Source organism: Salmo trutta, chromosome 12 (assembly GCF_901001165.1).
Source record: "Salmo trutta chromosome 12, fSalTru1.1, whole genome shotgun sequence".
NCBI classification, from domain to species: Eukaryota; Metazoa; Chordata; class Actinopteri; order Salmoniformes; family Salmonidae; genus Salmo; species Salmo trutta.
The window spans coordinates 31,218,576-31,230,805 of NC_042968.1; the positions used below are offsets into that span (position 1 = coordinate 31,218,576).

Sequence of the window (12,230 nt, forward strand, 5' to 3'; positions counted from 1 at the left end):
ACACACACACACACACCCTGCAGCCTGTACCACGACAGTATGTACACACACACACCCTGCAGCCTGTACCACGACAGTATGTACACACACACACCCTGCAGCCTGTACCACAATAGTATGTACACACACACACACACACACACACACACACACACACCCTGCAGCCTGTACCACGACAGTATGTACACACACACACACCCTGCAGCCTGTACCACGATAGTATGTACACACACACACACACACACACACACACACCCTGCAGCCTGTACCACGACAGTATGTACACACACACACCCTGCAGCCTGTACCACGATAGTATGTACACACACACACACACCCTGCAGCCTGTACCACGACAGTATGTACACACACACACCCTGCAGCCTGTACCACGATAGTATGTACACACACACACACACACCCTGCAGCCTGTACCACGACAGTATGTACACACACACACCCGGCAGCCTGTACCACGATAGTATGTATACACACACACACACACCCTGCAGCCTGTACCACGATAGTATGTACACACGACACACACTTTTTGTCAGGACTAGGTTGAGCTAGTGGCACATGCAAAAACTGGAATATTCCACTTTGCCGCCGTATCAAACAGAAAACATGTATATACACTACCGTTCAAAAGTTTGGGGTCACTTAGAAATGTGTTTTTGTCCATTTAAAATTGATCAGAAATACAGTGTAGACATTGTTAATGTTGTAAATTACTATTGTAACTGGAAACGACAGATTGTTTTAAATTGAATATCTACACTGCTCAAAAAAATAAAGGGAACACTTAAACAACACAATGTAACTCCAAGTCAATAACACTTCTGTGAAATCAAACTGTCCACTTAGGAAGCAACACTGATTGACAATTCATTTCACATGCTGTTGTGCAAATGGAATAGACAACAGGTGGAAATTATAGGCAATTAGCAAGACACCCCCAATAAAGGAGTGGTTCTGCAGGTGGTGACCACAGACCACTTCTCAGTTCCTATACTTCCTGGCTGATATTTTGGTCACTTTTGAATGCTGGCGGTGCTTTCACTCTAGTGGTAGCATGAGACGGAGTCTACAACCCACACAAGTGGCTCAGGCAGTGCAGCTCATCCAGGATGGCACATCAATGCGAGCTGTGGCAAGAAGGTTTGCTGTGTCTGTCAGCGTAGTGTCCAGAGCATGGAGGCGCTACCAGGAGACGTGGAGGAGGCCGTAGGAGGGCAACAACCCAGCAGCAGGACCGCTACCTCCGCCTTTGTGCAAGGAGGAGCAGGAGGAGCACTGCCAGAGCCCTGCAAAATGACCTCCAGCAGGCCACAAATGTGCATGTGTCTGCTCAAACGGTCAGAATCAGACTCCATGAGGGTGGTATGAGGGCCCGACGTCCACAGGTGGGGGTTGTGCTTACAGCCCAACACCGTGCAGGACGTTTGGCATTTGCCAGAGATCACCAAGATTGGCAAATTCGCCACTGGCGCCCTGTGCTCTTCACAGATGAAAGCAGGTTCACACTGAGCACATGTGACAGACGTGACAGAGTCTGGAGACGCCGTGGAGAACGTTCTGCTGCCTGCAACATCCTCCAGCATGACCGGTTTGGCGGTGGGTCAGTCATGGTGTGGGATGGCATTTCTTTGGGGGGGCCGCACAGCCCTCCATGTGCTCGCCAGAGGTAGCTTGACTGCCATTAGGTACCGAGATGAGATCCTCAGACCCCTTGTGAGACCATATGCTGGTGCGGTTGGCCCTGGGTTCCTCCTAATGCAAGACAATGCTAGACCTCATGTGGCTGGAGTGTGTCAGCAGTTCCTGCAAGAGGAAGGCACGTTGTGTTAGCTAATCCAAGTTTATCATTTTAAAAGGATAATTGATCAATAGAAAACCCTTTTTCAATTATGTTAGCACAGCTGAAAACTGTGCTGATTAAAGAAGCAATAAAACTGGCCTTCTTTAGACTAGTTGAGAATCTGGAGCATCAGCATTTGTGGGTTCGATTACAAGTTCAAAATGGCCAGAAATAATAACTTTCTTCTGAAACTCGTTAGTCTATTCTTGTTCTGAGAAATGAAGGCTATTCCATGCAAGAAATTGCCAAGGAACTGAAGATCTGGTACAACGCTGTGTACTACTCCCTTAACAGAACAGCGCAAACTGGCTCTAACCAGAATAGAAAGAGGAGTGGGAGGCCCCGGTGCACAACTGAGCAAGAGGACAAGTACATTAGAGTGTCTAGTTTGAGAAACAGACACCACAAGTCCTCAACTAGCAGCTTAATTAAATAGTACCTGCAAAACACCAGTCTCAACATCAACAGTGAAGAGGAGACTACGGGATACTGGCCTTCTAGGCAGAGTTCCTCTGCCCAGTGTCTGTGTTGTTGCCCATCTTAATCTTTTCTTTTTATTGGCCAGTCTGAGATATGGCTTTTTCTTTGCAACTCTGCCTCTTCACTGTTGACGTTGAGACTGGTGTTGCGCACCGGGGCCTCCCAGTCTTTCTATATTGTATATTTCGAAGACTGACCATGAAAAAAATTGGCATCGTTGCTAATGCTAATTTCCTTAGCCATTGCTAGCTAAAGCAAAGGCCTGAATCTCTCTCCTCCCCCTGTCTCTCTCTAGGAGCGGTGATAGGTTTATAGAGGAGAAGACTCTGCTGTTGGCTGTTCGTTCCTACGTCTTCTTCTCCCAGCTCAGTGCCTGGCTCAGTGCTTCTCACGGCATTGTACCCCGAAACATCCTGTATAGGTAATACACACACACCTTCCTCTACAGGTAACACACACAAGAATACACTAAGAACATTTTAACAACTTCACCCATTTATTTTTTTATATTGTTACTGGATTTTGATCATAAAATACAAAATGAACTAAATCATTTGATGTGATCACAAGTTGTAAGCCTGTGTGTTTGTGTCCCACAGGATCAGTGCAGCAGATGAGGAGTGTGTCTGTCAGTTCTCCCAGCCCCCAACGGAGCACCTGTTCCCTGTCCCTAACGTGTCCCAGAGTGTTGCCCTGAGGCTCAGGGTCCAGTCACTCCCCCGTCAGCCCACCTACCCCACCCTGGCCTGTAGCATACACACCGGCCTGACCCTGGCCCCACTCTACAGCAAGACCCCCAGCCTTAAGCCCAACCTCAGCCCTAACCTCTACAGCAAGACACCTAGCCTTAACCCAGGCCTGAACCCTAACCCGCCTCTGTACGAGAAGAGCCACAACTCTAAAGAGAGCCACAACGGAGCGGCTCTGCCTTTCTCTGGCCTCCCCTTCCCCAGTCCTCCCAGTCTCCCCCTGCCCAGTAAGAGAGGCCTGGACCCCACAGACAGCCATGGTCATTCTAGCCAGAATGGATCAGACCTCCCCCGGGTCAATAAGGGGCAGACATCATCCCCCTACCACCTCCCCCTCTCCCCCCGGCCCTCCCCCCGCCCCCACAGGAAGCTGTCCTCCCCCCTGCCCCTCCCCCCCGGGGGAAAGACTGTCAGGTGGCTCTATGCCCTCACCTCAGACCCCTCCAATGACATCACACACACCACCGAGGATTATGGGAAGGCCGTCAACGGGGCCGAGAGCTCCAAGGGGCGTGGCTCCGAAGCCCTCCATGCCTTTAAGACTTATTCTTTGGCAGAGCCCCCGCGGTGCCCCTCCCCCAGACCCTCCTCTGAGACCAATCCTCTGATTGGCTCGCTGCTCCAGGAGAGACAGGAAGTCATCGCCCGCATCGCTCAGCGCCTCAACTTTTGCGACCCGACCGCCCCCCATCTCCCCCCTGCCCTCTTCACCCCCGACACTCCCACCAAGACTCCTGTCCGTGGCAGTTACCTTGACAACACCACGCTCAGCAAGACCAAAGAGCCAGAGGGAGCTCCGCCTACTGAGGACACCCCGCCCTCCCCTTTCGACACGCCCATTGGCGATGCAGCGGCTATTATCAGGGAGACGCTGTCCCCGAAACTTGTTGCCTGCCGCAGACTGAGACTACCAGAGGACAGAGATGGAGAGACACTGAGAGACCGAGTCAGGGAGACACTGAGAGACCTGGAGACACAGAGGGACAGAGAGACATTGAGAGAGCGAGAGAGAGACAGTAGTCTCTTGTCCCATGCTGTTCAGGACATTACCAGACTGATTCAGGACAGACTGTCTGTCCCCTCTCTGTCCCCAACACACAGCCGCAGCAGCAGCCCGCTACACAAACCACATACACACAGCACACACAAGCTCTGCACCGACACACACACCACACACAGAGGCGGCTACAGTCATAGCCGTGGCCACTGCAACGGCTACACACCCAGCCATGACACACACACTCTCTCACACACACCTGCTAGCACAGACAGAGCTGGTGCTCCTCCAGAGACAGACGGTCCAATCAGAGCCCAAAACGGCTGTTCAACACTTGAAGACCCTCAGGTCAGCCCCCGACTCCAAATCCTGCCCCAGTCTTCTCCTCTAGTCATCCCACGGCCTCTACCCCAGTCCCAGTCTTCTCCTCTAGTCATCCCACGGCCTCTACCCCAGTCCCAGTCTCAGGCCTCTCCACTACTCAGCCCCAAGAGTCCCAGGGCCAAGACCTCAAAGAGTTTACACCCCACCTGTCCCCAAGAGGAGCCCAGACCCTCCTCACCTAAAGACAACATCCTGAGGACCATCCAGACCCTAACAGTGACCCAGACCACCACCCTGACCCAGACCACTGCACAGACCTTGACCACCAAGCTCACCCACACCCAGACCACTGCTCTCATCCAGAACCACATGAAACCTCTGACTCAGTCTCCCAACCAGACCCAGACAGAGTCTCGAACTCCGCCCTCACGCACTCAGGGCAGCCCTCGAACCCAGCCCTCTAGTCTCCAGGATGAGAACCAGGCCCCCCCAGGCTCCAAGTCCTCCAGCCCCCCCAGTCCTGCTACCACACCCCCTGGCACAGAGCCCAACACTGTCCTGGTGAGTGTCCCCAAAGACTTTGACACCTGATTAGAAACTCACCACACGCTGCAGGATATGTTGAATATCATCCGTGTGGCTTGTTTTGTCCAACACCAAGAAACTTCAATTAAATATCCGGCCTATGTGAAAGAGGATATTACCACTTTTGGAAAATGTTTATTAACAGTACAAAGAGATTTTGAGAAAGGATCTTTGACATAGGGTATTTGGCATTTGTCTAAAATGGTTGTTGAGAATTGCTATATTAAAGCCAGTGTGTGTTTTTTTTCTGTAGCGTTGTCCCTCGCTCCTGAGACCGTGTAACAGCTGGAGGAAACACAACCGTCACTCTCTGGACTCCACCCTCACCAAGGCCTTCCACCCCTGTACCGGCCTGCCCCTGCTCTCCAGCCCTGTAAGACACACACACACACACACTGTCAGTCAGGGTGTGGAGCCACATGACTCATCTTCTCCTCAATAGTATGAATACTCTGACTAAACTCCTGTTGATGCTGACTAGGTTGTTCATAACAATGGAATCATTTTAAAGTTGTGTGTTTCATGTGGTGCTTGTTGTTATTATTATTATTCTTATATACTTGTGTGTGCTGTCATGCTATAGTGTTTAAATTGGGTGTTTTGATGTATATGTTGTCAATAAAGTTTTGTGTACAGTTGTGTGTGTTATGTTGTATTATTAAATGTGTGTATTGTCTCTCTCAGGTTCCTCAGAGGAGAACTCGGACGGGTTACTTTGACCTGGACTCTTCTCTGACCAGCTGTAAAGGACTGCCCTGGACCGCAGGGAAGAGGTACTGATCTCTAACTCACACACACACACAAATCATGCACACATTTAGACTGGGATATGTTCCGGGTAGCCTCAAACAACAACATTGACGTACGTATACGCTGACTCGGTGAGCGAGTTTATTAGCAAGTGCATCAGTGATGTTGTACCCACTGTGACTATTAAAACCTTCCCTAACCAGAAACCGTGGATTGATGGCAGCATTCGCGCAAAACTGAAAGCGCGAACCACCGCTTTAAATCAGGGCAAGGCGACTGGAAACATGACCGAATACAAACAGTGTAGCTATTCCCTCCGCAAGGCAATCAAACAAGCTAAGCGTCAGTATAGAGACAAAGTGGAGTCGCAATTCAGCGGCTCAAACACAAGACGTATGTGGCAGGGTCTACAGTCAATCACGCACTACAAAAAGAAAACCAGCCCTGTCGCAGACATCAACGTCTTGCGCCCAGACAAATTAAACAACTTATTTTCTCGCTTTGAGGACAATGCAGTGTCCCTGACACGGCCCACTACCAAAGCCTGCGGGCTCTCCTTCACCGTGGCCAACGTGATTAAGACATTTAAACGTGTTAACCCTCGCAAGGCTGCAGGCCCAGACGACATCCCCGGCCGCGTCCTCAGAGCATGAGCAGACCAGCTGGCTGGTGTGTTTACGGACATATTCAATCGCTCCCTATCCCAGTCTGCTGTTCCCACATGCTTCAAGATGGCCACCATTGTTCCTGTTCCCAAGATAACTGAACTAAATGACTATCGCCCCGTAGCACTCACTTCTGTCATCATGAAGTGCTTTGAGAGACTAGTCAAGGATCACCCTACCTGATACCCTAGACCCACTCCAATTTGCTTACCGCCCCAATAGGTCCACAGACGACGCAATCGCCATCACACTGCACACTGCCCTAACCCATCTGGACAAGAGGAATACCTATGTAAGAATGCTGTTCATTGACTACAGCTCAGCATTTAACACCATAGTACCCTCCAAACTCGTCATTAAGCTCGAGACCTTGGGTCTCGACCCCGCCCTGTGCAACTGGGTTCTGGACTTTCTGACGGGCCGCCCCCAGGTGGTGAGGGTAGGAAACAACATCTCCACCCCGCTGATCCTCAACACTGGGGCCCCACAAGGGTGCGTTCTCAGCCCTCTCCTGTACTCCCTGTTCACCCACGACTGCGTGGCCAAGCACCCCTCCAACTCAATCATCAAGTTTGCAGACGACACTACAGTGGTAGGCTTGATTACCAACAACAACGAGACGGCCTACAGGGAGGAGGTGAGGGCCCTCAGAGTGTGGTGTCAGGAAAATAACCTCTCACTCAACGTCAACAAAACAAAGGAGATGATCGTGGACTTCAGGAAACAGCAGAGGGAGCACCGCCCATCCACATTGACGGGACAGTAGTGGAGAAGGTGGAAAGCTTCAAGTTTCTCGGCGTACACATCACGGACAAACTGAAATGGTCCAACCACACAGACAGTGTGGTGAAGAAGGCTCAACAGCGCCTCTTCAACCTCAGGAGGCTGAAGAAATTTGGCTTGTCAACTAAAACATTCAGACTTTTACAGATGCACAATCGAGAGCATGCTGTCGGGCTGTATCACCGCCTGGTACAGCAACTGCAGAGAGTAGTGCGGCCTGCACAACGCATCACCTGGAGCAAACTACCTGCCCTCCAGGACACCTGCAGCACCCGATGTCACAGGAAGGCCAAAAAGATCATCAAGGACATAAACCACCTGAGCCACTGCCTGTTCACCCCGCTATCATCCAGAAGGTGAGGTCAGTACAGGTGCATCGAAGCTGGGACTGAGAGACTGAAAAACAGCTTCTATCTCAAGGCCATCAGACTGTTTAACAGCCATCACTAACACTGAGTGGCTACTGTCAACATACTGACTCAAATCTCTGGCCACTTTAATAAATTGACTTAATAAATGTATCAATAGTCACCTTAAATAACGCCACTTTAATAATGTTTACATATCCTACATTACTCATCTCATATGTATATACTGTATTTTATACCATCTACTGCATCTTGCCTATGCCACACGGCCATCGCTCATCCATATATTTATATGTACATATTCTTATTCATCCTTTACATTTGTGTGTATAAGGTAGTCGTTGTGAATTTGTTAGATTACTTGTTAGATATTACTGCATGGTCGGAACTAGAAGCACAAGCATTTCGCTACACTCACATTAACATCTGCTAACCACGTGTATGTGACCAATAAAATGTGATTTGATTTAGACTCATCATGTACACACCATAGATCCATGGTCAGATTTAGGTCCTTAGTAACCTTGTCCTCAAACTCAATTGCTACCACTTAGAGGTTCAATAGAGAGTGAGCCGACTGGTAGGTGAGATGTTCTTACTAGACATCAGTGTTCAGTCAGTCCAGGCCTGTACTGTACTGTAGCCCTGTCCTGTCCTCTCACACTGCCACCTGCTGTTCTGGTGGCTGTATTGCTAGTACTGTTGCTACTGGCCTGACAGTGAGACTCAACTCAAAATGGCAGCTGTGCACAGCTCTACAGTCAGAGGCCCTGCTCTGCTCTGCTCTGCTCTGATCTGGGTTACTGTGTGGATTAGGGATTAGAGGTCCGTTTGAGCCGGGGATGATGCTTCTACATACATAGCTGATTAAGGGTTGATAGTGTTTGAATATACAGTATTAGTCATGTTGAATCATAAATTCAGATTTAGACCACATGACAGCAATCCATGCTTTGGTTTAGCTTCCCTGACACTGTTTCCAAATAGTAATATTTTAGCATTTGTGGCACAAATCCCATTCTAGTCATGGGACTGATATTAGCATATTTCGTGCATGTCCAAATCATTCCAGGGTTGCAGGGTCTGCAAGCCTTCTCTAATTCTCATGGTTCAACAAATGAAGCAATCGACCAATGTGTGTGTGTGAACCTGTTTTTAACCCTCTACTGTGTGTTCTGTTGTGAAGAGTGTGTGTGAAGAGAGTGGAGGAGTCAGAGGAACCTCAGCCGCTGTTCAGTGCCAGCGCTCCACCTGCCAGCCTCAGTCTACTGGGCAACTTTGAGGTACCACACACTCTCGCTCTCTCGCTCTCTCGCGTGTACATGCATTGTATGACCTGAAGCATGTGTGTGTTACAGGAGTGTGTGTTGAACTACCGCCTGGAGCCGTTGGGGTCAGTGGAGGGTTTCACGGCCGAGGTGGGTGCTTCCGGAACCTTCTGCCCCAGTCACATGACCTTTCCCGTCGACGTCTCCTTCTACAGCGTCTCTGACGACAACGCACCCTCGCCATACATGGTGAGACACACCTACAGAACATACACAGACATATTATATACATCCCTCCACAAACTTTATATACACTGAACAAAAATATAAATGCAACAATTTCAAAGGTTTTACTGAGTTACAGTTTATATAAGGTAATCAGTCAATTGAAATAAATGAATAAGACCCTACACTATGGATTTCACATGACTGAAAAAGCAGTCAGTATCTGGTGTGACCACCATTTGCCACATGCAGCGCAGCACATCTCCTTCACATAGAGTTGATCAGGCTGTTGATTGTGGCCTGTGGAATGTTGTCCCATTCCTCTTCAATGGCTGTGCAAAGATGCTGGATATTGGCGGGAACTGGAACACGCTTTTGTACACGTTGATCCAGAGCCTGCCAAACATGCTCAATGGGTGACATGTCTAGTGAGTATGCAGGCCATGGAAGAACTGGGACATTTTCAGCTTCCAGGAGTTGTGTACAGATCCTTGCGACATGGGGCCGTGTATTATCATGCTGAAACATGAGGTGATGGCTGCAGATGAATGGCACATCAATAGGTCTCAGGATCTCGTCATGATATCTCTGTGCATTTAAATTTGCCATCGATAAAATGCAATTGTGTTCGTTGTCTGTCGCTTATGCCTGTCCATACAGTAACCCCACCGCCACCATGGGGCACTCTGTTCACAACGTTGACATCAGCAAACCGCTCGCCTACACAACGCCATACACAAAGTCTGAGGTTGTGAGGCCGGTTGGACTTACTGCAAAATTCTCTAAAAGGACGTTGGAGGAGGCTTATGGTAGAGAAATTAATGTTTAATTCTCTGGCAGCAGCTCTGGTGGACATTCCTGCAGTCAGACATCTGTGGCATTGTGTTGTGTGACAAAACTGTACATTTTAGAGTGGCCTTTTATTGTCCCCAGCACAAGGTGCACCTGTGTAATAATCATGTTTTTTTTTTATTAGCTTCTTGATATGCCACACATGTCAGGTGAATGGATTATCGTGGAAAAGGAGAAATGCTCACTAACAGGGATGTGCACAAGATTTGAGAAAAATTTGCTTTTTGTGTCTGGAAAATGTCTGAGTAATTTTATTTCAGCTCATGAAACATGGAGTAAAACACTTTACATGTTGCGTTTTTATATTTCTGTTCAATATATATACACACACACACACTTACTGCTCACAGTGCAGATCAATATTAATAGTGTGTGTGTTGTTTTTGTTACAGGGAGTCATCAACCTGGAGACTCTGGGTAAACGGGGCTACCGCGTCCCTCCATCAGGAACCATTCAAGTGGTGAGGACAGATTTACACTCTGTGGATTATACACATTGAAGACTTTTGTTTAAATGTGTGTGCCTACGTGTCACTGTTGCTGACATAATAACTCCAGACAGAGAGAACAAAGGAAAGATGTTCCAGCTCCCGTTCCAGCAGAGAGTTAGGAGAGGGAGACCTTAAGTGTGGACAGAGAGAAATACATTACTGTAGTATGTTAACCCCATCTCTTTTACTCTCTCCCGCCCACTTCCTCTCTCTCTCTCTCCTGCCCTCTCTTCCTCTCTCTCTCCTGTCCTCTTTCTCTCCCAGACCTTATTTAACCCCAATAAGACGGTGGTGAAGATGTTTGTGGTGGTGTATGACCTGAGAGCCATGCCTGCCGGCCACCAGACCTTCCTCCGTCAGAGGACCTTTTCTGTCCCCGTTCGACGGGACAGCTCACACTCACACAAACACGGCAGCCCAGACAACACACACACACACGGCAGCAGCAGGAAAGCCCTCTCCCTCGGCCAGGAACGCATCCTGCGCTACCTCATTCACCTGAGGTAAGAAAGACACCTGACCTGGCTCAGCTGACCTGTCAATCACATCTCACCTGTCAATCAAATAAATTACCTGTTAGTCAAGACTGGACAGAAGACCAAACTGAACAGGAAAACATTGTACTGGCACTAATCTAGCTCTTTCTTCACCCCCCCCCCCCCCCCCCCCCATCCAGGTTCCAGACCTCTAGGTCAGGTAAAGTGTACCTCCACAGGGATATCAGACTGCTGTTCAGTAGGAAGTCTATGGAGGTAGACAGTGGAGCGGCCTACGAACTCAAGTCCTACACAGAGTCCCCAGCTGACCCAGCCTTCTCCCCGCACTGCTGACACACACACACACACACAGACCTCTATCTGCACTGACACACACACCTCTATCTGCACTGATGCACACACTCCTCTAACTGCCCTGACGCAAACACGCACACCCACAGAGCTGTCAGAGAGCTGGGCTCAGAGCGTTCTCGTGTGGAACAGTCCAGACAGGCTCCGTCCCAGATACCTAAGGCCTGAAGATTCTGCTGACCATCTGACCATGAATAACTCCTGGTCCTACAGAACCCTGCTGTTTTCTGTGAAGCTCAAACACATCTTTATACATGTAGAAAATGTATTAAAGACATGCTAAAACAAACATCAAATACACGTTAGCGACCATGGACCACTGATTGACCAGAACAAGCAATCAAGAGACTGAGAAAATTACAAGACGACATTGAAAAAGCGCACTGTGTATTTCCATGACTGGAAATCAAAAGGAATAATATTCTAATATTTTTTTGTACTGTTACAAAAACAAATCTCTGAAGTGTTGCAATAGAGAGTAACATGTAGCTTTAGTGTTTACATCATTTTCTTTGTTTACCGTCAGTTATTTAATATTTAAATTAATATTTCAGTTACTGCTTATGTATGTGACATCTATCATCTTCAGCATTATGATGTAGTGCAAAACTCTGTAGATCATAATGTGTATTTTTGACATTAACTCTGAAAATATATCTATATCTTAAAGCAATCTTGAAAGCTGCATTGTGTCTGCGTGTCTTTTATTTTGAGTGTCTTGGACAACTGAGGTCCATGTCATGTTGACTAATGTAAAACATATTATAATGTTCTTATACATATGATAAAGATGATATGAAAATGAGTCAGTATTTCTACAGTAGTATAAAACGTAAAGTCCTCATTGGTCATAGCAGGTTGGTCCTGGGGTCAGATGTTCTTGATCAAGTGGCCTGTGGAGAAGACAAAGAATACACACTGGGGAGCTACATTCAAATCCTTGTCAATTAAATAACACTTTTCTTCTGTCTGTAAACCACTAAT

At 48.2% G+C, this 12,230-nt stretch overlaps 1 protein-coding gene across 1 annotated transcript in view; it reads left to right on the plus strand.

The window, feature by feature from the left end:
• Positions 1–11,931, plus strand: part of LOC115203337 (protein FAM214A) — a 26,664-nt gene extending 14,733 nt beyond the window's left edge. The window contains exons 4-12 of the mRNA XM_029767951.1: positions 2,637–2,762; positions 2,941–4,972; positions 5,250–5,369; positions 5,681–5,769; positions 8,749–8,845; positions 8,921–9,079; positions 10,300–10,368; positions 10,663–10,901; positions 11,075–11,931. Coding sequence (XP_029623811.1) covers positions 2,637–2,762; positions 2,941–4,972; positions 5,250–5,369; positions 5,681–5,769; positions 8,749–8,845; positions 8,921–9,079; positions 10,300–10,368; positions 10,663–10,901; positions 11,075–11,228 — 3,085 coding nt within the window. The 3' untranslated portion in view covers positions 11,229–11,931. The remainder of the gene's footprint in view (positions 1–2,636; positions 2,763–2,940; positions 4,973–5,249; positions 5,370–5,680; positions 5,770–8,748; positions 8,846–8,920; positions 9,080–10,299; positions 10,369–10,662; positions 10,902–11,074) is intronic.
• Positions 11,932–12,230: the final 299 nt, after the last annotated feature.